Genomic DNA, 26,819 nt, shown 5'->3' on the forward strand with positions numbered 1-26,819 from the left:
CCGGTTGCAGAAGCTTGAGCTTCGGGTTTTGGAGCTCAAGCGGCAGCTGGAGTCACTGTGGCGCCTCCGTGAGGTGGAGGACTATGTGGATGGCATGTTTCAGGAGGTAGTCAAGCCGGTGCCTAGGCAAGCACAGTTGGGGGCTGACTGGGTGGCTGCCGGATGGACAAAGAAGTCAGGGCAGGTAGTGCAGGAGTCCCCAGAGGACATCCCACTTTCTCACCAGTATTCAGTTCTGAGTACCGATGACAGAGAGGTTTCCTCTGGAGAATGCACCAAGTGTCATGACCGGAATGTCATGGCTGACTCGGCTGTGCTGGGATGGAGAAAAAGGGACAAGAGGGCAATAGTGGTAGGGGATTCTATGGTTAGAAGAACAGATAGACGTTTCTGTGGTCGCAGACTTGATTCCAGGATGGTATGTTGCCTCCCTGGTGCAAGGGTCTTGGATATCACCGAGCGGCTACAAAGTATTCTGGAGGGTGAGGGTGCACAGCCGGAGGTCGTGGTCCACATTGGTACCATTGACATAGGTAGAAAGAGGGATGAGGTCCTGCAAAAAGAATTTACAGAGCTAGGCAGCAGATAAAAAAGTAGGACCTCAAAGGTTGTAATCTCTGGGTTTCTTCCGGTGCCACGGGCTAGTGAGTATATGAATAGGAGGTTAGAGCAGATTAATGCATAGTTGGGGAGATCGTGCAGGAGGGAGGGCTTTAGATTCTTGGATCACTGGGCCTGTTTCTGGCGAAGGTGGGATCTGCATAAGATGGACAGGTTGCACCTGAACCAGAACGGGACCAGCATCCTTGCTGGGAGGTTTGCTAGTGCTGTTGGGGATTTAAACTAATTTGGCAGGGGGATGGGATACAGAGTGGAAGCACAGTAGGGGGTGATGTACAATCAAATATAAATGTGTAGCTAAGTTACTGGAGGACACAGTAAATGTAGTTCTGTTAAGGTTCAGGAAAATAATGCAATGCTGGATTGTATCTATTTTAATGCAAGGAGTCTTACTAGTAAGGCAGATGAATTGAGGGCGTTGATTAACACATTTCTCTTTGGGCCTCCTTATCTCGAGAGACAATGGATACTCGCCTGGAGGTGGTCAGTGGTTTGTGAAGCAGCGCCTGGAGTGGCTATAAAGGCCAATTCTGGAGTGACAGGCTCTTCCACAGGTGCTGCAGAGAAATTTGTTTGTTGGGGCTGTTGCACAGTTGGCTCTCCCCTTGCGCCTCTGTCTTTTTTCCTGCCAACTACTAAGTCTCTTCGACTCGCCACAATTTAGCCCTGTCTTTATGGCTGCCCGCCAGCTCTGGCGAATGCTGGCAACTGACTCCCACGACTTGTGATCAATGTCACACGATTTCATGTCGCGTTTGCAGACGTCTTTATAACGGAGACATGGACGGCCGGTGGGTCTGATACCAGTGGCGAGCTCGCTGTACAATGTGTCTTTGGGGATCCTGCCATCTTCCATGCGGCTCACATGGCCAAGCCATCTCAAGCGCCGCTGACTCAGTAGTGTGTATAAGCTGGGGATGTTGGCCGCTTCAAGGACTTCTGTGTTGGAGATATAGTCCTGCCACCTGATGCCAAGTATTCTCCGAAGGCAGCGAAGATGGAATGAATTGAGACGTCGCTCTTGGCTGGCATACGTTGTCCAGGCCTCGCTGCCGTAGAGCAAGGTACTGAGGACACAGGCCTGATACACTCGGACTTTTGTGTTCCGTGTCAGTGCGCCATTTTCCCACACTCTCTTGGCCAGTCTGAACATAGCAGTGGAAGCCTTACCCATGCGCTTGTTGATTTCTGCATCTAGAGACAGGTTACTGGTGATAGTTGAGCCTAGGTAGGTGAACTCTTGAACCACTTCCAGAGCGTGGTCGCCAATATTGATGGATGGAGCATTTCTGACATCCTGCCCCATGATGTTCGTTTTCTTGAGGCTGATGGTTAGGCCAAATTCATTGCAGGCAGACGCAAACCTGTCGATGAGACTCTGCAGGCATTCTTCAGTGTGAGATGTTAAAGCAGCATCGTCAGCAAAGAGGAGTTCTCTGATGAGGACTTTCCGTACTTTGGACTTCGCTCTTAGACGGGCAAGGTTGAACAACCTGCCCCCTGATCTTGTGTGGAGGAAAATTCCTTCTTCAGAGGATTTGAACGCATGTGAAAGCAGCAGGGAGAAGAAAATCCCAAAAAGTGTGGGTGCGAGAACACAGCCCTGTTTCACACCACTCAGGATAGGAAAGGGCTCTGATGAGGAGCCACCATGTTGAAGTGTGCCTTTCATATTGTCATGGAATGAGGTGATGATACTTAGTAGCTTTGGTGGACATCCGATCTTTTCTAGTAGTCTGAAGAGACCACGTCTGCTGACGAGGTCAAAGGCTTTGGTGAGATCAATGAAAGCAATGTAGAGGGGCATCTGTTGTTCACGGCATTTCTCCTGTATCTGACGAAGGGAGAACAGCATGTCAATAGTCGATCTCTCTGCACGAAAGCCACACTGTGCCTCAGGGTAGACGCGCTCGGCCTAATTTGGCAGGGGGATGGGATACAGAGTGGAAGCACAGTAGGGGGTGATGTACAATCAAATATAAATGTGTAGCTAAGTTACTGGAGGACACAGTAAATGTAGTTCTGTTAAGGTTCAGGAAAATAATGCAATGCTGGATTGTATCTATTTTAATGCAAGGAGTCTTACTAGTAAGGCAGATGAATTGAGGGCGTTGATTAACACATGGTAATATGATATTGCTATCACTGAGACATGGTTGAGGTAAGGGCAGGATTCGCAGCTTAATACCCCAGGGTATAGAATCTTCAGACGTGATTGGTGGGGGTGGGGGGGGGGTGGTGGTAAAAGAGTAGGTGGCATTGCACTGTTGATTAAGGAGTCAATTACTGCAGTAAGGAGGGATGATATCCTAGAAGGTTCCTCTACTGAGACCATATGGGTAGAACTTAAAAACAAAAAGGGGGCAATCACTTGGCTGGGAGTGTACTACAGGTCTCCAAACAGTCAGGCAGTAGTAGAGGAGCAGATATGTAGGCAAATCTCAGAGAGATGCAAAAATAATAGGGTAATTATAGTAGGGGATTTCAACTTCCCCTATATGAGAGGGGATAGTCTTAGTGCAGAAAGCTTAAAGGGGGCGGAATTCTTCAAGTGCATTCAGGAGAGCTTTTTGAGCCAGTATATAGAGAGTCCTACAAGAGAAGGGGCAGTACTGGACTTAATCCTAGGGAATGAAGCTGGACAAGTGGTAGAAGTGGCAGTGGGGGAGCATTTCGGGGATAGTGACCATAACTCTGTAAGATTTAAGGTTGTTATGGAAAAGGGCATAGAAGGTCCGGAAATAAGAGTACTGAATTAGGGGAAGGCAGATTTCAATATGATAAAACAGGATCTGGCCAAAGTGAACTGGGAGCAGCTTCTTATAGAAAAGTTTACGTCAGACCAGTGGCAGTCATTTAGAAGGGAAATTATGAGGGTTCAGGTGGCAGCATCTTCCTGTAAAGGTGAAGAGTAGGTCCAACAGGTCAAGGGAACTCTGGATGTCAAGGGATATAGAGGATTGGATAAGGGAAAAAAAAGGAGGCATATGGCAGATTCAGAGTGCTGAAAACAGCAGAGGCCCTAGAGGAGTATAGAAAGTGTAGGGAAGTACTTAAAAAAAAAAAGTAATTAGGAGAGTGAAGAGGGGGCATGAAAAATCACTGGCAGACAAGATAAAGGAAAATCCCAAGGCGTTTTGTAAGTATGTTAGGGGCAAGGGGATAACCAAGGAAAAAGTGGGGCCTATTAGGCATCATAGAGGCAATCTGTGTGTTGAGCCGGAGGACATAGGTGAGGTTTTGAACGATTAATTTTCATCTGTGCTCACTAAGGAGAGAGACGATGTAGGTGTAGTGATCAGAGAGGGGGATTGCGAATATACTTGATCAAATTAGCATTGTAAAGGAGGAGGTATTGGCTGTATTAGCGGGCTTAAAGGTGGATGAATCCCCAGGCCCAGATGAGATGTATCCTAGGCTGCTATGTGAGGCAAGGGAGGAGATAGTGGGGGCTCTGACACAATTTTCAGATCCTCTCTAGCTACAGGAGAGGTACCAGAGGATTGGAGGACAGCGAATGTGGTACCATTATTCAAGAAGGATAGCAGGGATAAACCAGGTAATTACAGGCCAGTGAGTCTAACATCAGTGAACAAAGAACAGTACAGCACAGGAACAGGCCATTCGGCCCTCCAAGCCTGCGCCGATCTTGATACTAAAACCTTCTGCACTTCCGGGGTCCGTATCCCTCTATTCCCATCCTATTCATATATTTGTCAAGATGCCTCTTAAACGTCTCTATGGTACCTGCTTCCACCACCTCCCCCGGCAACAAGTTCCAGGCACTCACCACCCTCTGTGTAAAGAACTTGCCTCGCACATCCCCTCTAAACTTTGCCCCTCTCACCTAAGCCTATGCCCTGTAGTAACTGACTCTTCCATCCTGGGAAAAAGCTTCTGACTATCCACTCTGTCCATGCCGCTTATAACTTTGTAAACCTCTATCATGTCGCCCCTCCACCTCCGTCGTTCCAGTGAAAACAATCCGAGTTTATCCAACCTCTCCTCATAGCTAATGCCCTCCAGACCAGGCAACATCCTGGTAAACCTCTTCTGTACCCTCTCCAAAGCCTGCACGTCCTTCTGGTAGTGTGGCGACCAGAATTGCACGCAATATTCTAAGTGTTGCCTAACTTAAAGTTCTGTACAGCTGCAGCATGACTTGCCTATTTTTATACTCTATGCCCCGACCGATGAAGGCAAGCATGCCGTATGCCTTCTTGACTACCTTATCCACCTGCGTTGCCACTTTCAGTGACCTGTGGACCTGTACGCCCAGATCTCTCTGCCTGTCAATACTCCTAAGGGTTCTGCTATTTACTGTATACTTCCCACCTGCATTAGATCTTCCAAAATGCATTACCTCACATTTGTCCGAATTAAACTCCATCTGCCATTTCTCCGACCAAGTCTCCAACCGATCTATCTCCTGCTGTATCCTCTGACAATCCTCATCATTATCCGCAACTCCACCAACCTTTGTGTCGTCTGCAAACTTACTAATCAGACCAGCTACATTTTCCTCCAAATCATTTATATATACTACAAAGAGCAAAGGTCCCAGCACTGATCCCTGCGGAACACCACTAGTCACATCCCTCCATTCAGAAAAGCACCCTTCCACTGCTACCCTCTGTCTTCTATGACAGAGCCAGTTCTGTATCCATCTTGCCAGCTCACCTCTGATCCCATGTGACTTCACCTTTTGTATCAGTCTGCCATGAGGGACCTTGTCAAAGGCTTTACTGAAGTCCATATAACATCCACTGCCCTTCCTTCATCAATCATCTTTGTCACTTCCTCAAAAAATTCAATCAAATTAGTGAGACACGACCTCCCCTTCACAAAACCATGCTGCCTCTCGCTAATAAGTTTGTTTGTTTCCAAATGGGAGTAAATCCTGTCCCAAAGAATCCTCTCGAATAATTTCCCTACCACTGATGTAAGGCTCACCGGCCTATAATTTCCTGGATTATCCTTACCACCCTTCTTAAACAAAGGAACAACATTGGCTATTCTCCAGTCCTCTGGGAGCTCACCTGTAGCCAATGAGGATGCAAAGATTTCTGTCAAGGCCCCAGCAATTTCTTCCCTTGCCTCCCTCAGTATTCTGGGGTAGATCCCATCTGGCACTGGGGACTTATCTACCTTAATGCTTTGCAAGACACCCAACATTTCCTCCTTTTTGATAATGAAAGGTAGGGATGGTAGTGGTAGGGAAATTGGAAAAAATTCTGAGAGAGAGGATTAATCTCCACTTGGAGAGGCAGGGATTAATCAGGGATAGTCAGCATGGCTTTGTCAGGGGGAGATCGTGTCTAACAAATTTGATTGAGTTTTTTGAGGTGGTAACTAGATGTGTAGATGAGGGTAAAGCAGTTGATGTAGTCTACATGGACTTCATTAAGGCTTTTGATAAGGTCCCACATGGGAGATTCGTGAAGAAAGTAAAAGCCCATGGGATCCAGGGCAATTTGGCAAATTGGATTCAAAATTGGCTTAGTGGAAGGAGGCAGAGGGTGATGATAGTGTGTTGTTTTTGTGAATGGAGGCCTATGACCAGTGGGGTACCGCAGGGATCGGTGCTGGGACCCTTACTGTTTGTAGTGTACATTAATGATTTAGACGTGAATATAGGAGGTATGATCAGTAAGTTCGCAGATGACATGAAAATTGGTGGTGTTGTAAATAGTGAGGAGGAAAGCCTTAGACTAGAGGACGATATAGATGGGCTGGTAAGATGGGCGGAGCAGTGGCAAATGGAATTTAATCCTGAGAAGTGTGAGGTGATGCACTTTGGGAGGTCTAACAAGGCAATGGAATATACAATGGATGGTAGGACCCTAGGGAGTACAGAGGGACCTTGGGGTGCTTGTCCAGAGATCACTGAAGGCAGCAGCACAGGTAGATAAGGTGGTTAGGAAAGCATACGGGATACTTGCCTTTATTAGCCGAGGCATAGAATATAAGAGCAGGGAGGTTATGATGGAGCTGTATAAAACGCTGGTTAGGCCACAACTGGAGTACTGTGTACAGTTCTGGTCACCACGCTATAGGAAGGATGTGATCGCAATGAAGAGATTCACCAGGATGTTGCCTGGACTGGAGCATTTCAGTTATGAAGACAGACTGGATAGGCTGGGGTTGTTTTCCTTGGAGCGGAGAAGGCTGACGGGGGACCTGATTGAGGTATACAAAATTATGAGGGGCATTGATGGGATAGGTAGGAAGAAACTTTTTTTTCCCTTAGCAGGTTTAGAGGGGAAGTTGAGGAGAAACTTTTTCACCCAGAGGGTGGTTGGAATCTGGAACACACTGCCTGAGGAGGTGGTGGAGGCTGGAACACTCACGACATTGAAGTAGTATTTAGATGAACATTTGAAATGCCATAACATACAAGGCCAAGTGCGGGGAAATGGGATTAGTTAGGACGGGTGCTTGATGGTCGGCACAGGCGCATTGTGCTAAAAAAAGCTCTATGACTCTATGACCAAAATGATACATTTCCAATTACTTGATGTAAACATGCAGTGGGATAATTTTGCTGTTTGACAGTTTAACGGTGTAACTCAAAGTGGGAGGCTGGGTTTGGTGGGAGGCTGGCTGGTGTGTTGGGTCTGAACATGAATCTCACTTCTGGGAGCTGGGTTTGATCCAGCCCAGATTAATAGAAATAAGTCTTTTCTCTCTGCTGTGTAATATTCAGAGAGTGAAGCATGGTTGGGTGGTCGTAATCACTGAGTGTGTAGCGCAAAACTGATCATCGTTCAGGACCAATTGATCAGAAAAGGCACAAGGATGTGACAAAAATGGTAGAATAACTCAGAATGGTGTGATGTTCTCCTGAGGTTGGGGCGCAACAAGGTCCTTTGCATCTAATTTGTACTGTACCCAATACTGGATGTTAAAGCTAATAGTGGAAGAGTATTTCAGTCTCCAGCAGTCGTGTTCTTCATCTTGATAAGGAAGAAATATCACTTCAGAAAATGTATACAAGGAAAGCCAACATCTATTGTGAAACGTATTCAATGGTGTCTCACTGAATAAACCATAAAATAGAAATTATCTGTTTCCAACGCCGCAGAATGATGGTTCACATTATTGCCCTAAGCCTCACCTTCATCCTACAACTTACAAGTTTTAAAAGCCACACTGATCATCATCTGAACAATACCTTTTGATTTACCTCAGCTTCTCTCATGCTGTTTTCAACCATGAAGGTGTTATTGATCTTGAGTCTTCACTCAGGTTGCTTTATAATCAATATGTAACAGAATAAACAAGAAACAGGCTGGATACCCACTCGATACAATATTCATCAAACCTAAAGTCATGGCTGCAATTTTCGTCATCATGAGTTGAATAAATTTATGCAATTATATCAATAAAATGCAACCTCTCCTGGGGACCTGTTGAGCACAGACAGACTGAAGTGCATATGGTGCTATGTGTAGAAACTTCGTAAATGCATTCAGGAATACCCTGTTTACTGTGTTACACCCAACCCCTTAAATGCAGTCTGTAGATCAATCATTATAGTCAAGTTAGATTCTAAAAAATGACTAAAATCAATTCAGCAGAACATTCAGCACCACATGCAGTGAAGGAAGAGCAACAACAGCTTATCAAAAGTAGGGTAGGCAGCTCTCCTTGAACATATTCCATATCACATGACCTGCTGCCTCCAACTGCTGGAACCTCACACACCCATCATGTCCATGCTTGTGGCGCACTGCCTTCCCAGGCTAATTGAAAAGCCAGTAGATTCTTCATTACCTGATTGGATAATTCTTGACTGTCAGTCCCCAAGTCTGATATTTTTATAACTAATGAACAAAAGAGTTGAAAGAATTTTTTTTCAAAAACACAGTTTTTTTTACTGCCCTTGTGTTTTCTCTCCTTGGTTGCTTGCAGCAGTATCCTGGAGATTGGACATTAATTCCTGGAGACTCCTGGGCAATCCTGGAGGGTTGACGACTCTAATTGAAGAGAATGCTTTGAAAACTTGTTTTCTCTACAGGGATCTGACAAAGCAACAAGGTTTCCTGCCTTCATTTGTCACAGGCCTCTGGAGCTCATTGAATGTAAATAATCAGACATCGGCCACCCTATGAGAACCACACAGTAATGACTGCTGAGGTGTCAGACATCCCAGTACTTATTAAGTGACCAATCATTATATTCAGATTTGTTCCTGGAGTAAGAAGAGAGAACCTTGGCATTAAGGCTGTTTTCAGAAAAAAAATAAGTAGATACTTGAAAAGAATTAAGATCAGCTTTTACATTTTTCTGTTTGTGACCTTTGCTACTTAAAGATGAAATTAACTGTTACAATGAAAAGAGGTCCACATTTCTCAAGTTTTTCATTTATCAGTTTTTATTGCTGATGAGTTTTTATACATTCTTTGAACTTTAATTTTTGATACTGAGACATTTGTTTGGAGGGAGTTACTGATCCTGACAGTGTGATTGGCCTGTATAAATATCAATAGAGATGCATGGTGTTGACTGAGAGGAGTTACTGAGACGAAAACAATAAGACAGCTTGGCAGAAGACATCAGCAACTGACCTCCACAGTGTGTCTATAGGCACTTCAAGGATCTGTCAGAGGAGCCTTTGATCAAAAAGTGTGATTATCCAAGGCTGCCATTGAATATTTGTGTGACCTACTTTGCAAAGATTTTCAACTTTTCTCCACTGTTTAGCCTATTACAGTGACCACTACCCTTTATTTTTTTGGTACTGGATACTTTCACAGTGTCAGAGGATCTGTGCAATTTCAGCCAGAGAGTAGTTATGGTAGTTATGTGACAGGTCGTGGGCATAATCCTCAACTGAGCTGCAGTGTTCAAGTCGCTTGGTATCAAACCCAGACAGCAAAGAAAGGAAGACAGGGAGTTCTACCACATTACTCAGTTGCTCAGAGTGCAGGCTGCCATTGTTGGCTTATATATGACGTTGAAGGCAGCAGAAGAACAACTGCTAAGATTTGTTGAACAAGAAAGCGTCCCATTCACTAAATGTTTAGATTATCTGCAATGCCAACCACAAGATCCTACATGTGAATCCCAACTATGCAGACAGCTGCCACTTTGCATTCATTTTACACTACTCAGTACTTTGTGATCTCTTCCATGAAGGCAATCGTGTCCAAAGATGGTTCCTCACAGACAATACAGCTGTGGCTCATGACTCCACTGAGGCAACCGAGAACATGAGGCAGAGGATGCATGCAACCAGGTCCATACAGCAACAGCCATTGTGATCAAAATGACCATAGGACTGTTGACTGCCTGGTCAGATCCAATGGAATCATAAGGGCATGAGAAATAGGAGCAGCAGTAGGTCATATGGCCATTCAGTATGATCATGACTGATCTTCTACCTCAATTCCACCTTCCTGAACAATCCTCATATCCCTTAACTCCTTAGTATACAGAAATCTACTTTTATTTATTTAGAGATACAGCACTGAAACAGGCCCTTCGGCCCACCGAGTCTGTGCCGAACAACAACCACCCATTTATACTAACCCTACAGTAATCCCATATACCCTATCACCTACCTACACTAGGGGCAATTTACAACGGCCAATTTACCTATCACCTGCAAGTCTTTGGCTGTGGGAGGAAACCGGAGCACCCGGCGAAAACCCACACCGACACAGGGAGAACTTGCAAACTCCGCACAGGCAGTACCCAGAATCGAACCTGGGTCCCTGGAGCTGTGAGGCTGCGGTGCTACCCACTGTGCTGCCCTTTAGCATGCTATGATCGTCCTTGTGACCCTCTGGGGCATGTACCTTACTGAAGGAAGGATACACTAGCCTTGGAGGAAGTGCAATGAGGATTCATTAGAGAGATTCCTGAGATGAGAGAACTGTCCTATGGGGAGAGATTCAGTAAATTACTGATCTCTTTCTTGAACATGTTCAAAGACTGAGCATCGACTGACCTCTGGGGTAGAGAATTCCAAAAAAACACAATCCTTTGAATGAAGAAATTTCTCCTCATCTCAGTCCTAAATGGCTGACTCCTTATTCTGAGACTGTGACCCCTGGTTCTAGACTCCCCAACCAGGACAAACCTCCTCCCACCATCTACCCTCAGCCCCTTAAGAATTGTATCTGCATCAATGAGATCACACCTCATTCTTATAAATTCAAGGGAATGTGTGCCTAAGGTACGTGCCCCAGAGGGTCACAAGGACGATCATAGCATGCTGCAGGAAGGCTATCTAATTTGTTTTGATGATGAGGAGTCAGTGCCATCCGAGGAAAGGGAGCTGCATGCCCCTGCAATTTAGGAGCATCAAGAGTTGGAGGGTTCATCCCTGGCTGCTGCAGGGGGCATCTGAAATCCGATTGTGCAGGAGGTGTTCAGCCACTGATCAGCTACAATATCATACTGCACGCTCGCTTCCTTCTGTGCCAATTGCCAAAAAAGAGATCTTCCTTGAAACCACTACCAACCTTAGAACGTGACTGTTGAGCAGTCCTCAATGCCCCAATGTTGAATGCTCCCTTTCTTTAATAGTGTTAATATCCATGACTAACAAATTAAGAGATCAGTGCATTACCCCTGAAATAATCAAGAGTGCCAAGCCTGCTATACTCTCAGCACTACATGAACTGCTATGCCTGTGCTGGGACGAGGGAGCAGTACCCCAGGACATGCGCGATGCCAACATCATCACCCTCTATAAAAACAAAGGTGACCGCGGTGACTGCAACAACTACCGTGGAATCTCCCTGCTCAGCATAATGGGGAAAGTCTTTGCTCGAGTCGCTCTGAACAGGCTCCAGAAGCTGGCCGAGCGCGTCTACCCTGAGGCACAGTGTGGCTTTCGTGCAGAGAGATCGACTATTGACATGCTGTTCTCCCTTCGTCAGATACAGGAGAAATGCCGTGAACAACAGATGCCCCTCTACATTGCTTTCATTGATCTCACCAAAGCCTTTGACCTCGTCAGCAGACGTGGTCTCTTCAGACTACTAGAAAAGATCGGATGTCCACCAAAGCTACTAAGTATCATCACCTCATTCCATGACAATATGAAAGGCACAATTCAACATGGTGGCTCCTCATCAGAGCCCTTTCCTATCCTGAGTGGTGTGAAACAGGGCTGTGTTCTCGCACCCACACTTTTTGGGATTTTCTTCTCCCTGCTGCTTTCACATGCGTTCAAATCCTCTGAAGAAGGAATTTTCCTCCACACAAGATCAGGGGGCAGGTTGTTCAACCTTGCCCGTCTAAGAGCGAAGTCCAAAGTACGGAAAGTCCTCATCAGAGAACTCCTCTTTGCTGACGATGCTGCTTTAACATCTCACACTGAAGAATGCCTGCAGAGTCTCATCGACAGGTTTGCGTCTGCCTGCAATGAATTTGGCCTAACCATCAGCCTCAAGAAAACGAACATCATGGGGCAGGATGTCAGAAATGCTCCATCCATCAATATTGGCGACCACGCTCTGGAAGTGGTTCAAGAGTTCACCTACCTAGGCTCAACTATCACCAGTAACCTGTCTCTAGATGCAGAAATCAACAAGCGCATGGGTAAGGCTTCCACTGCTATGTCCAGACTGGCCAAGAGAGTGTGGGAAAATGGCGCACTGACACGGAACACAAAAGTCCGAGTGTATCAGGCCTGTGTCCTCAGTACCTTGCTCTACGGCAGCGAGGCCTGGACAACGTATGCCAGCCAAAAGCGACGTCTCAATTCATTCCATCTTCGCTGCCTTCGGAGAATACTTGGCATCAGGTGGCAGGACTATATCTCCAACACAGAAGTCCTTGAAGCGGCCAACACCCCCAGCTTATACACACTACTGAGTCAGCGGCGCTTGAGATGGCTTGGCCATGTGAGCCGCATGGAAGATGGCAGGATCCCCAAAGACACATTGTACAGCGAGCTCGCCACTGGTATCAGACCCACCGGCCGTCCATGTCTCCGTTATAAAGACGTCTGCAAACGCGACATGAAATCGTGTGACATTGATCACAAGTCGTGGGAGTCAGTTGCCAGCGTTCGCCAGAGCTGGCGGGCAGCCATAAAGACAGGGCTAAATTGTGGCGAGTCGAAGAGACTTAGTAGTTGGCAGGAAAAAAGACAGAGGCGCAAGGGGAGAGCCAACTGTGTAACAGCCCCGACAAACAAATTTCTCTGCAGCACCTGTGGAAGAGCCTGTCACTCCAGAATTGGCCTTTATAGCCACTCCAGGCGCTGCTTCACAAACCACTGACCACCTCCAGGCGCGTATCCATTGTCTCTCGAGATAAGGAGGCCCAAAAGAAGAAGTGCAAAATATACAGTAATAAAAATTTAATTTTCCAGTTTCAACAAACAAATGATGTACTCCTTATTTACACTGATTTCCCTTTGTGACTGCACATCATTACCAATCCTGTCATCTGTTGCTGCCTCTGAGCGCCACGCCACCTCAGGGTGAGGCTAGCAGGAGATGGGTGGCTTCAAATGCTGAACAGAAGGGTCAAAGGACTGATGTGGCCTTCACAAGAACACAAGAATTGGAGCAGAAGTAGACCATATGGCCCATCGAGCCTGCTCTGCCATTCAATACGATCATGGCTGATCTTGGGCTTCAATTCCACTTTCCTGCCCGCTCCGCATATCCCTTGATTCCCTGCAAGACCAAAAATCTATCTATCCCAAACTTAAATGTATTCAATGATGGAGTATCCACAACCCTCTGGGGTAGAGAATTCCAAAGATTCACAATCCTTTGAGTGTAGTAATTTCTGCTCATCACAGTCCTGAATGAATGGCCCCTTATCCTGAGATTAGATTAGATTAGAGATACAGCACTGAAACAGGCCCTTCGGCCCACCGAGTCTGTGCCGAACATCAACCACCCATTTATACTAATCCTACACTAATCCCATATTCTTACCAAACATCCCCACCTGTTCCTATATTTCCCTACCACCTACCTATACTAGTGACAATTTATAATGGCCAATTTACCTATCAACCTGCAAGTCTTTTGGCTTGTGGGAGGAAACCGGAGCACCCGGAGAAAACCCACACAGACACAGGGAGAACTTGCAAACTCCACACAGATTGGGACCAACGCACTGTTAATTCAATCCAGTTCTTCCACAGATCGGCTAACATATCATTTTAAAAACTTTCCAAATTAAAGGAAGACCCACCAAATTGTACCATCTATTAACCCCTGAATGAGGCTAACCAAACCAGGTGTCTTTAAATCAACAAATTAACTCTTTAATTAAAAGAACTAAATTCTTAAACAATATGGACATTTAAAAATAGAAACATTGGAGTCCTTGCAAATTTACAGTCCAATGTTGTTCGAAGTCCCTCGCATTCGTCTGCTGTGGGGAAAAAAGGTTCGTAGTCTAACTTCAGTAGGTGATGCTTTCCTTCTCCAGTGAATTTCAACAATTAACAACTTGCAAACACTGTCAATGGAATCAATCTGACTTTAGAGTTTTTTAAGGGATAAAAGATTGTCACAGTCTAACTTCCCGTTCTTCAATTTAAATTACCAGAGATCTCTGTCTTTGCTTGACTTTTTAGAATTTCGAGAGATTATAATTAAACAGACAAAAAACCTATTTCCTTCAGTTTAAATGGTCAAGTGACACCACAGCTGTCTGTCTTCTGTCTGTGTTCAGTTAGGACAAACTGTCTTACTAACTGCTAGTTCAAACTGAATTATAACAAATGTATCGCATCAGGCTCACTCCCAGTGGATGTTTCTGTGGTATCGAGAATGCACTCTTTGAATCGCAGTCTCCAAATCGCAGCAGCCTCCCAAGGCTTGCTGGCTCTTAAAGCAATACTGATCCCTTGCAAGCCTTAAAGGCAAACGGCATATTCCGATAAAAAAGTACAGGATCATGACATCTCTGTAAACATTTTCCCCAGGTCACTAAGGTTTCTGTTGTTTATTGTTTAAAGAACATGACTTCCAGCAAGGCTGTTTTAAACAACATCGCAGTGTCCTTTCAGTGAACTGTCAACAACAAAGCAAAGTCCAGTTTCTATGAAATCTTCAGCCTTCCAATGAATCCATCTCCTCAATTTAAATACAAGTCCTCAAAAACAAATAATTAAAAAAAATAAAGAAGTACTTTCGTAACACTCACCGCCTACATTCCCCCAGCGGAAACAATTTCCATGGGTGATAGACCGGGTGGGTTGGGAATGAGCTTAAACAAGCTAGAATCACTATGCTGGCTCTCTGGCATGGCCTGTTCTCCTCAACATCTGCTTCCTGCTCCATTGTTAATGATGGTTCATTTCCTTCTCTTCCTAGAGTACTCTCCTTTAATTTGAAGCTTCTGTAGTTGTGGTGCAAATGCAGGGAAGAATGACAGAAAGAGAGGAGGAGTGATCATGACCTCCTTGGGCTGAAAGGGAGATGGAAAAGAAGTTGGTAGGTTGAGAGAGTGCATGTGGTTATGTTGTGAGCTAGCAGGATGCGATTGTAAATGTTGAGGTTTTCATCAGGCACTGGCAATATTCTGCCAACATTGGCATCAGCTGCAGTGATGTGGATGTCTGGAACCTCCTCGTCGGTGTCAGAAATCTGTTGTCCCCGCTGGTGGTCAACTTCTTGGGCATTATATACCCACATCTGAAAAAAGGCAATTAAATGACTTGAGGAGAATGTGGCAAGAGTAATAGGAATGGGAGATGAGAGAGAAATGAATAGGGCCAACTGGAGGAAGGTATTTTGTGATTGTGCAAGGGGCATAGACATAATGTGGGATAGGGAGTTATAGGTGCTAAGCAGAGTGGATTTTTAAGGGTTATTAAGTATGAGTGTTGCTTTAAAAGGGTCAGGAGTGAGATGGTGCCCAGGGTGAACAAGGAAGAAAGGAACGGATGCTTTGAATCTTACCTGCCCTGATTCTTATCATAGAATCATGGGAAGTTTAAAGCATAGAAAGAGGCCGCTTGGCCCATCGTGTCTGTGCCGGCCGAAAAACGATCCACCTATTCCCATTCCACCTTCTAGCATTTGGTCCTTAGCCCTGCAGCTTACAGCACTTGAGGTGCATATCCAGACTCCTTTTGAATGAGTTGAGGGTCTCTGCCCAAGTACTCTTTCAGGCAGTGAGTTCCAGACCATCACCACCCTCTGGGTGAAAAGGTTTTTCCACATCTCCTCTCTAATTTTTGTACCAATCACTTTAAATCTATGCCCCCTCGTCACTGACCTCTCTGCTAAGGTGAATAGACCCTTCACCTCCACTCTATCCGGGCCCCTCAAAATGTTGTACATTTCAATCAGATCTCCCCCCAGCCTATCCAATCTTTCCTCACAGCAGTACTTTTCCAGTCCTGGTAACATCCTTATAAATTTCCTTTGTACCCTCTCTCCTGCAATTACATCCTTACTGTAATGAGGTGACCAGACCAGCACATAGTACTACTGTTGTGGCCTAACCAATGAGTTATACTATTCCAGCATAACCTCCCTGCTCTTATATTCTATACCTCGGCTAATAAAGGAAAGGATTCCATATGCCTTCTTAACCACCTTATCGACCTGTCCTACTACCTTCAGGGATCTGTGGACATTTACTGCAAGGTCATTACTTCCTCTACACTTCTCAGTATTTTCCCATTAATTGTGTATTCCTTTGCCTTGTTTGACCTCCCCAAATGCATCACCTCACACTTCTCCAAGTTGAACTCCATTTGCCACTTTTCTGCCCATCTGACCAGACTATCAATATCTTCCTGCAGCCGACAGCTATCCTCCTCACTATCTACCATACGGCTAATCTTTGTGTCGTCCGCAAACTTCTTGATCATGCCCCCTACATTTACGGCAAAATTGTTAATATACACCACAAAAAGCAGGGGACCCAGTACTGAGCCCTACAGAACGCCACTGGAAACAGCCCTCCAGTCGCTAAAAAAGCCGTCAACAATTGGCCTTTGTTTCCTGCCACTGCGCCAATTTTGTATCCATCTTGCTGCATTTCCCTGGATCCCATGGGATTTTATTTTTATAACCAGTCTGCCATGTGGGACCTTGTCAGAAGCCTTGCCAAAATCCATTTCGACCACATTAACTGCACTACCCTGATCTATTTTATCCTGTGTAATCCTCAGTATGAGGGAGTTGGCAGAGTGCCAGGGCGACCATCCTCTTGGCGGCAAGGCTTGCTATCCAGGAGTCTGTCCCTCATCTGTTTCATCTCTTCCAGGAGAGCTTGCAGGTCATCTTCTGAAAGATTCTCACTAAGATACTGCCCCGTAGCTGGCCTGTGACTGCTCATGGTTCTAGCAAAAGGCTCTTTGGATTGGGGGGGGCGGGGGAATGCCTGGAGTGTAAAAATAAATACTGCAAAGGGATTGAGGAAAGAATCTCTGCAACTCTTGCTGATCCCAAGTGCTCTAATGAAGACACTGTAATTACAGTAGTTACACCACTTCTGCATTTAAGTTTGCTGGGCCTAAGCTGCTCATTGTGATTTTAGAACACAATTACACCAGAACTTATGTCATTTTATATACAAGTTAACTTACCCAGGATACTTGCTTACAACTCACTGTTGTTCACTGTCTCTGGGTCAAGGGTGACGCAGTGGTTAGCACTGCAGCCTCACAGCTCCAGCGACCTGGGTTCAGTTCTGGGTACTGCCTGTGTGGAGTTTGCAAGTTCTCCTTGTGACCGCATGGGTTTCTGCCGGATGCTCCGGTTTCCTCCCACAGCCAAAGACATGCAGGTTGATAGGTAAATTGGCCATTGTAAATTGCTCCTAATGTAGGTAGGTGGTAGGAGAATGGTGGGGATGTGGTAGGGAATATGGGTTTAATGTATGATTAGTATAAATTGGTGGTTGTTGGTCGGCACAGACTTGGTGGGCCGAAGGGCCTGTTTCAGTGCTGTATCTCTAAATAAAAAATAAATAAAATCCTGGAATTCACAACTTAACAGCACTGCCGCAGTTCAAGAAAGCAGTTCACCACCACCTTCTGGAGGGCACTTAGGAATGGATAATAAATGCTAGCCTTGTTAGCAATCCCATGAATGAATGAATACACTCTTCTGCTGGTGAACAACAAAACCTAATGGAGCAATAGAGATTGAGGACATAATGTAAAGAAGTTTTGAATTGAGACTATTTGTAAATACAAGATACCCTCACCAAACCCCTCAAGGGTACAGCTCCTCTCAATCCTCTGTTGCATATTACCTTTCATGCAATGTTACAATGACAGCGAAGATGCAATAAAAACAGAAAGTGTTGGAAATACTCAGCAGGTCTGGCAGCATCTGTGAAGAGAGAAACAGAGTTAACGTTTCATGTCTGTGACCTTTCATCCGAACTTGTGAAGAGACAGTTGCATTGCCAACAGCTGACAGCATGTTCACAAGGGACACTGCAGACACTGAGTGAAAAGACATAGTGAATTAGTCTGTAGTGTGAAATATTTGTGTTCTTTGCAAAGGAGAAGCTTTCACACAATCAGAAGCAAAAGACTACCACAGATGAAGGAAAGGCAAGCATCTAGCCCCTGAGTAGGCATAAGGAGGCAAATCTGTAACCCTAGGCAGACACTTTAGGAAGCTTGTGGGCAATGGAGAAGTTGGAGAAAAACTGTCAGGTTCAGATTAGTAATGGGATGGAACACTTAGAGTATTGCGAGCTTTTTCTTTCTTCAGACATTCTGATTACTTTAAAGGCTTCCTATTACTGATCAATCACACATTCTAATTCATTACTCAGAGTGCACCTTCCTGAAATGAATGTCCTATCTGTCACTCACAGGTGCTGAAGATTTGACAAAGAAAATCTGGCACCTCCAAAGGACCATGTCTGATTCATCCACTCCAATATTGCAACTTACTTATTCCAGCACCAGCCCAGATACACCCACTTGGGAGAAGGGCATATAACAAGATAATTCATAGAACACCAGTAAACATGCAAAGTTGAGAGGGCATGTTGAGGAAACCGGCATTTCTCACCAGAGACCAGAATTGTTACAGTGTAGAAGGAGGCCATTCAGCCCATCGTGTCCACACCGGCTTTCCGAAAGAGCCATTCCCCCAACTTTGCTGTTGACTGAGAATCACAAGGACCAGGATCTCAAGGGCTCAGTCTTTAAAAGATCTCCAGTACGGTGTCAACTGTTCGTCAGTGGTAGCATTCTTGCCTCTGAGTCAGAGGGTTGTGGGTTCAAGTCCCACTCCAGAGACTTGAGCGCCAAATCTAGAATGATACTCCAGCACAGTATTGAGGGAATGCTTCACTTTTGGAGGTGCCGTCTTTCAGATGATGTCTGTCCTCTCAGGTTGACATAAAAGATCCCATGACACTATTTTGAAGAAGAGCAAGGGAGTTCTGGTCAATATTTGTCCCTCAATCAACATCACTAGCACAGAGTATCTGGTCATTCTCACATTGCTGTTTATGGAACACTGCTGTGCACATATTGGCTGTGAAGCGTGTTTGGGAGGTCCTGAGGTTGTGAAAGGTGCTAAATAAATGCAAGTTCTTTCTTTCTTTATCTACAGGCAGTGCAGTCTTGTTTCATGTGTTGCAGATGGTGTTAATGTTGGAGTAGGCCACAAACCACATCTGTCACACCATGAAGGAGGGTAAGGCATGAAGTGAGGATCATCCTTTCCTCCTCCATGTCGTCATTACCCTCCTCATCAAAGCACAGGAATATGGAGAATAATAATAGGGAAATCCATAATTTCATTATACACAGTTCCCTTTAAGCTCATAGTAAGTTTCACAAAGTACCTTAACTATCCGGTAATTTTTTTATGTACTGTGTAACTGTAATTTCTAAATATTGGAAATAACTGCCAGCCAAGACAGTGTTTCAGAGTGGCATTCCATGTGATGTTTTATTTTCCTGATCTCCTTCCGCCTGTTGGGCACCATACAGGATCAGCTGTCATCTTTATAGTCGTAGTGATTTGCTGGGGAATTAAGTGGGTAGGAACGTAGAGAAATCCCAGGAACCATCGATATGCCACTCCCTCCTTTATCTGCGTACATCTGGGTGGACTTCGAGCAGGTGATTAGAGTCACAGTGAACTCATGGGAGGGACTTCCCAATTACTAATTTTTTGTGGCCCAGTTTTAGCAGAAAGCCTGTCTGGCAATTTTACTTGCCAAACCATTGAGACAAATATGTTGTGATACATCACATCTGAAGCTACGGTTATAAAACGTAAGAAATAGAAGCAGGAGTAGGCCATTCAGCCCCTCGAGCCTGATACACCATTCGATAAGATCATGGTTGATCTGATTGTGGCCTTAACTCCACTTTCCTGCATGCCCCCCATAACCCTTGACTCCCTTGGAGATCAAAAATCTAACTCGGCCTTGAATATATTCAATGACCCAGCCTCCACTGCTCTCTGGGGAAGAGAATTCCAAAGATTAGCAATCCTCTGAGAAAAGAAATTCCTCCTCATCTTCATCTGAAATGGGAGACCCCTTATTTTGAAACAGTGCCCCGTAATTCTAGATTCCCCCACTAGGGGAAACATCCTCTCAACATCTACCCTGTCAAGCCCCTCAAAATCTAATATGTTTCAATATGATCACCTCTCATTCTTCTAAACTCCAATGAGTATGGGCCCAACCTCCTCAAGCTTTCCTGGTTCTATTATCAGGTCTAACATAGCCTGCTCCCGGGTTGGTTCCAGAATGTATTGTTCTAAGAAACTGGCCTTAATACACTATGAGCTCATCCTCCAGGCTACTTTTGCCAATTTGATTAGTCCAATCAATATGAAGTTTAAATTACCCACGATTATTGCTCATTTGCGAATATATGTCAGTTAAGTGCAACTCTGAGTTGTGGCTCTTTGGAGCATTATTCCACTCCCCATAGTTCTCCACTTAGTAAATTGCTGTCAGGGCAGACAGTAAGCATTTTGGAATGCAGAAAGTTAGCATGCAGGTACAGCAAGCAATTAGGAAGGCAAATGGCATGTTGGCCTTTATTGCAAGAGGATTGGAGTACAGGAATAAAGAAGTCTTGCTACAATTTTACAGGGTTTTGGTGAGACCACATCTGGAGTACTGTGTGAAGTTTTGGTCTCCACATTTAAGAAAGGATATTCTTGCGTTGGAGGTGGTACAGCAAAAGTTCACTAAATTAGTCCGTGGGATGAGGGGGTTGTCCTATGATGAGAGGCTGAGTAAATTGGGCCTGTATGAGAGGTGATCACATTGAAACCTACAAAATACTTAAAAGGATAGACAGGGTAGATGCAGGTAAGATGTTTCCCCTGGTTGGGGAGTCTAGAACCAGGGGACACAATTTCAAAATAAGGGGCAAGCCACTTACGACTGAGATGAGGAGAAATTTCTTTACTCAGGGGGTTGTGAATCTTTGAAATTCTCTACCCCAGAGGGTTGTGGATACTCCATCGTTGAATACATTTAAGGCTGGGATAGACAGATTTTTGGTGTCTCAGGGAATCGAGGGATATGGCGAGTGGGCGGGAAAGTGGAGTTGAAGCCTAAGATCAGCCATGATCGTATTGAATGGTTGAGCAGGCTCGATGGGTCTATTTTTTGTGTAAGCAATGTTCCCATTAATTTTTCTTTGTTGTGTGCAGCCTGTTTATTGCACTGCACAGTACTTTCAAGTTTGCTGTGCAGTGAGGCACAAATGCATCTTAGAGGCAACATTGGTTGTGCATAGCCTGTTTATTGCACTGTGTAGTACATTCCAGATTGCTGTGCAACTCTGCACCCACGCAGCTTAGAGGGAACATTGACAGTCAGGGAGGATGAAGTTGAAGAACAAAAGTACCAGTCATACTTCACTGCTGTTATGCACATACTGGTGGCTGTATTGATTGGACACTGTCTTGGGTGAAAACTGCTGTGTGAAGTGGGACCAAATGACAAAAAGGAAAGTGTGCATAATGAGGAAGAAAGGAGGGAAAGGATAAATCGACTTGACTTAGGTTCTATTGTATTCAAACCAGAATGAGTGTTGAGATTTTTCTGTAGTTCTACTATGAAATTAAAATGATTTAGAGCAATGTACCCTGTTACTTTGTGTTTTACAGCCAGCAAATATTCTACTGGATGAGCATGGTCACGTGAGGATATCAGACCTAGGGCTTGCCTGCGATTTCTCAAAAAAGAAGCCCCATGCCAGTGTGTATGTACTTGTTAACCTGTTAATGTGGACAGCTTTGCATGAACAAGACCAGTCTTGTGCTGGTAGACAAGTGCACCCTTTTGTTTTTCTCTCTCTTATTTATATTGTTTATCTTTTAAAATTCACCACTTCCCTATCTCAGCTGCTGGAAATCTGTGACGTAACAAGAGCTTCAAGGAGACAATAAGGGGGAAAGACCCCAAAGGTGTCTCCTTGTGATGCATTGAGGTTGGCAGCGACAACTCTTGTTTTGTATTTAAATTTAAATGATAGACTTAACAGAGCAGTGTTGTTGGGATCATGCTCACCCATTCTCTATATGTCACAGAATTTTCATTTTATAAATATTATACCCCTTGGCTATTGGTTACTTAATATGTTTGCAACTCCCTCACTCATGTACTTTGCAGCTGGATCTAGTTGTACAAATATCAAATTGGAGTGATAGCCATCATTTCTTCAATTTTTATTTTAGCTTTTTCAGTTTTCTCCCTTTTAGCCCTTCTCACCTGAAGGTTCTGATCCTTGCTGATATACAGTTCTACAGGCTTCAGCAACTCTCCAGCACATTTTCCAAGCATGCTACACAACCTATTCCTTCCGCATCCAATGCCCACAAATGCATTTGCTGCACAGTTACTCGATAACAATCAGGAACCAAAATATGGGCAGATTATTTTTCTTTCCCTAGCCCACAGGTGCCAAGACCAACAGTAGTATCATCACCATCAAACAATTTCAGATTAGCTAATTCATCCAAGATGAGGAATGAAACTTGAAGCTGACTTGCTCTGCAGGACTCTTTACTGTGTGGTGCCTTTCCTCTTTGAGCTGTTGGCAGAGATGATCCCTGGGAGAGGTAGCATAGCAGTTACATTACTGGACTAGTAATCCAAACGCCTGGATTTGTAATCCAGAGGCATAAGTTCACATCCCACTAGAACAGCTGGGAAAATTAAATTACGTTAATTAAATAAATCTGGAATAAAAAGCTAGTAGCAGTAATGGTGAGCACGTAACTATTGCATTGTTGTAAAAACTCATCTGGTTCACGAATGTCCTTTTAAGGAAAGAAATCTGCTGTTTTTATCCGGTCTGGCATATATGTGACTCCAGACCCACAGCAGTGTGGTTGGTTCTTAACTGCCCTCTGAAATGGCCCAGCAAGCCACTGAGTTGTCAAAAAGGTGACTCATTACCACTTTCTCAAGCACCTTTAGGGATGAGCCTTGCCAGTGACACCTACATTCCGTGAATGAATTTTTTTTTAAAGTCCTTTTTTTCCCTACAATTTTTGTTGTTGCTACCAAAAAGGAGAGGTAGATTGTGATATGTAACCAGAGGGGTTTTTTTTTATTGATGCTGAAGCTTAGTTTTTTTCTATTGATGTAGTGGGACCCATGGATACATGGCTCCAGAGGTGTTACAAAAAGGAACAGCGTATGACAGCAGTGCAGATTGGTTCTCTCTGGGGTGCATGCTCTTCAAACTCCTTCGAGGGTAAGTCACCAAACAGAAAATGCTATATAAGAATAAGCGTAATCAGGTCTGTCTTATTGGTGCCAAAAGTAAGTGCCTTGGAAATAGCTTTGAAGACTGTCATCATTTTAAATTGTATATGCATTGTCATGGCAGCTGTGCTTTCCTTTTGAACCTGGGTTTGATCGAATTGAGAGGAAAAGTCACCATCTGGAATTTCTGTCCCATAAATGGAGAGGATGTCCAAGACAGTGCTGGAGAGAGAGGCTGTCCTAGAGGGTCAAGAACAGAATCTATTTGGTTAGAGTTAAGAAACAAATGAGGTACCATTACACTACTCGGTGTATTCTATAGAACACCAACTAATGGGAAAGATATAGAGGAATAAATTTGCAAGGAAATTACAGAGAGATGCAAAAACTATAGTGATAGTGGGGTATTTTAATTATCTTACTATAAACTGGGATAACTGGGAAAGGCAGAGCGGAAGAACTATGGAAAAGGACAAGGAGCAATCTGGAATAAAAATACTTAATTGGAGGAGAGCCAATTGCAGTAGGGTGAGAACAGATCTGGCCCAGGTAAATTGGAATCAAAGATTGGCAGGCAAATCTGTAACGGAACAATGGGCTGACTGCAATAGTATGCAGGTACAGCAAGTAATTAGGGAAGCTAATGGAATGTTATTGTTTAGTGCGAAGGGAATTGAATACAAAAGTAGGGAGGTTATGCTTCAGTTATACAGGGCATTGGTGAGACCACATCTGGAGTACTGTGTACAATTTTGGTCTCCTTATTTAAGGAAGGATGCAATTGCATTGGAAGCAGTTCGGAGAAGGTTTACTCGACTAATGCCTGGAATGGGCGGGCTATCTGATGAGGAAGATTGGACAGGCTAGGCTTGTATCCGCTGGAGTTTAGAAGAGTAAGAGGCGATTTGATTGAAACATATAAGTTTCTGAGGCATCTTGACAGTGTGGATGTGGAAAGGATGTTTCCTGCTGGAGAATCTAGAACTAGGGGTCACGATTTAAAAATAAGGGGTCGCTCATTTAAGACAGAGATGAGAAATGTTTTCTGTCAGAGGTTCGTGAGTCTTTGGAATTCTCTTCCCCAAAAGGCAGTGGAAGCAGAGTCTTTGACTATTTTTAAGGTAGAGGTAGATGGATTTTTGATGAGCAAGAGGGTGAAAGGTTATTGGGGGTAGGCGTAAATGTGCAGTTGAGGTTACAATCAGATCAGCCTACACCAGCTCCTAATTCGTATGTTCGTATGACTTTAAGGAGGACACAGTACGGGTACAGTCGCGGTACTTTCCCACAAAGGGAAAAGGTAGGGCAAGCAAAACCAGGGCTCCTGGATGACGAAAGAGAGAGAGTGTTGTATGGTGCCAAGAAGTTGAAAAATCCAAGACATCTCTGGAGGTCTTCCTTGTCTTGTGGGGTAGGCAAATGCCTTACATCTTCAATTTTGCCTGGGTCATGATGGATTCCGCAACCGGAATAGATGGAGGCAAAGAAATTGATCTGACTTACATCTTGCTGTTGAAAATGAGCCCTTCGTGACAAGCTACTTCCATCAGTGAATGGTGATTTCGATCATGTTCTTTGGTTTTGCTCTTTACCGCAATGTCATTGGCAATGCATATGCAACCAAGCATGTTTTCTGGAATTCTGTCCATATGCTGCTGAAACAGATCTTGACTGACAGATAAGCCGAAGGGTAGTCTCTGGAAGCAGCATCTTCCAAATGGTGACCTGAAGGTGGTGACTTATTGAGATTCCTCAGCTAGGTGTACCGACCAATATAATAAAAGCAAAATATGTACCGACCAATATCCATTTATAGCGTCCAACTAGGAGAAGAATTTGGCTCCTGTGACCTTGGTATTCAGTTCCTCTAATGTCGGAATCTTGTGGGGGTATCTCTTTAGATGCCTCGGATCTAGAAATACCCTGATTGCTCCATCCTTCTTTAGCATGCACGTAATTGAGCTGCCCCAGTCTGTGTGATGATGCACACGACGGATGATGCCATTGCATTCCATGTCATCTAACTCGCACTTAAGCTTTTCTTGTATGTGCCCATTGCACTTTCTGGGAGGGTCGATTGATGGAATTGCATCCTCTCTGAGATGCAATATGCCATCGCCTTTGAAATCTTCTATGGCGTCAAGCCTGTCCAGATACATTTGTTGTAGGTCGTGGATTGACTCAATGCGGGTACCCTTGGTGTCTCACCACAGCTGCCACCATGTAATGAGTTCTTTATGTTATTTGATGCAACATAAATGAGATGCATGGAGTCCAACTGGTTGAAGATCTCAAACAGGTTTATTACAGCTAATTTATTATGTACTATACAGAGCAAACTATTTACAAAACCTTACTCTGGGCATGACAGCTGCAGAGTGACTGTGGCATGTAGTCACATGACTGCATCCCAGTGCCTAGTTCATTAGCATACTAAGATCTTAAAGGGACATTACTCTTAAAAGCAATCACACAACAGAGAGAATAAGATGAAGCAGAAAAAGGGTGTATATGACGGATGTCAGGTTGATAATATAAGTGAGAACCAGGTGGAATACTGGAAGTTCAGAAGAGAAGTGAAAAAGGAAATAAGAAAAGCAAAGAGAGTATGAGAATAGACTGGTAGTTAACATAAAAGGGAATCCAAAAGTTTTCCATAGGCACACAAAGCTAGTAAGAGGAGGGGTGGAGCCAATTAGGGACCAAAAAAAGGGATCTACTCAAGAAGACAGAGGGCACAGTTGAGGTACTAAATGAGTCCTTTGCATTTGTCTCTACCAAGGAAGAAGATGCTGCCGAAATCATAGTGAAGGAGCAGGTTGTTGAGACACTGGATGGGATAAAAATTGATAAAGAGGCAGTATTAGAACTAAAAGTTAATAAATTACCAGGACCGGATGGAATGCATCTGAGGATACTGAAGGAAGTAAGAGAGGAAATTGTGGAAGCGCTGATTTAAATCCTCCAATCCTCCTTCAATACGGGGTGGTGCCAGAGGACAGGAGAATTGCAAATGTTACACCTTTGTTCAAAAAAGGATGTAAGGATAAACCTAGCAACTATATAGGCCAGTCAGTTTAACCTCGGCGGTGGGTAATTTTTCAGAGACGATAATCCGGACAAAATTAACAGTCACTTGGACAGTGTGAATTTCTTTCTTTGGCCTCCTTATCTCGAGAGACAATGGATACGCGCCTGGAGGTGGTCAGTGGTTTGTGAAGCAGCGCCTGGAGTGGCTATAAAGGCCAATTCTAGAGTGACAGGCTCTTCCACAGGTGCTGCAGAGAAATTTGTTTGTCGGGGCTGTTGCACAGTTGGCTCTCCCCTTTCGCCTCTGTCTTTTTTCCTGCCAACTACTAAGTCTCTTCGACTCGCCACATTTTAGCCCCGTCTTTATGGCTGCCCGCCAGCTCTGGCGAACGCTGGCAACTGACTCCCACGACTTGTGATCAATGTCACAGGATTTCATGTCGCGTTTGCAGACGTCTTTAAAGTGGAGACATGGACGGCCGGTGGGTCTGATACCAGTGGTG

The 26,819-nt window shown here is 44.5% G+C and overlaps 1 protein-coding gene across 1 annotated transcript in view; it reads left to right on the plus strand.

The window, feature by feature from the left end:
• The window catches only part of grk3 (G protein-coupled receptor kinase 3), a 315,124-nt gene that overhangs the window by 241,876 nt on the left and 46,429 nt on the right, over positions 1–26,819 (plus strand). The window contains exons 13-14 of the mRNA XM_068054842.1: positions 21,681–21,775; positions 23,168–23,275. Of these exons, the coding sequence (XP_067910943.1) occupies positions 21,681–21,775; positions 23,168–23,275 (203 nt within the window). The remainder of the gene's footprint in view (positions 1–21,680; positions 21,776–23,167; positions 23,276–26,819) is intronic.

This window comes from Heterodontus francisci, chromosome 23, assembly GCF_036365525.1.
Source record: "Heterodontus francisci isolate sHetFra1 chromosome 23, sHetFra1.hap1, whole genome shotgun sequence".
In the NCBI taxonomy this organism is placed as follows: domain Eukaryota; kingdom Metazoa; phylum Chordata; class Chondrichthyes; order Heterodontiformes; family Heterodontidae; genus Heterodontus; species Heterodontus francisci.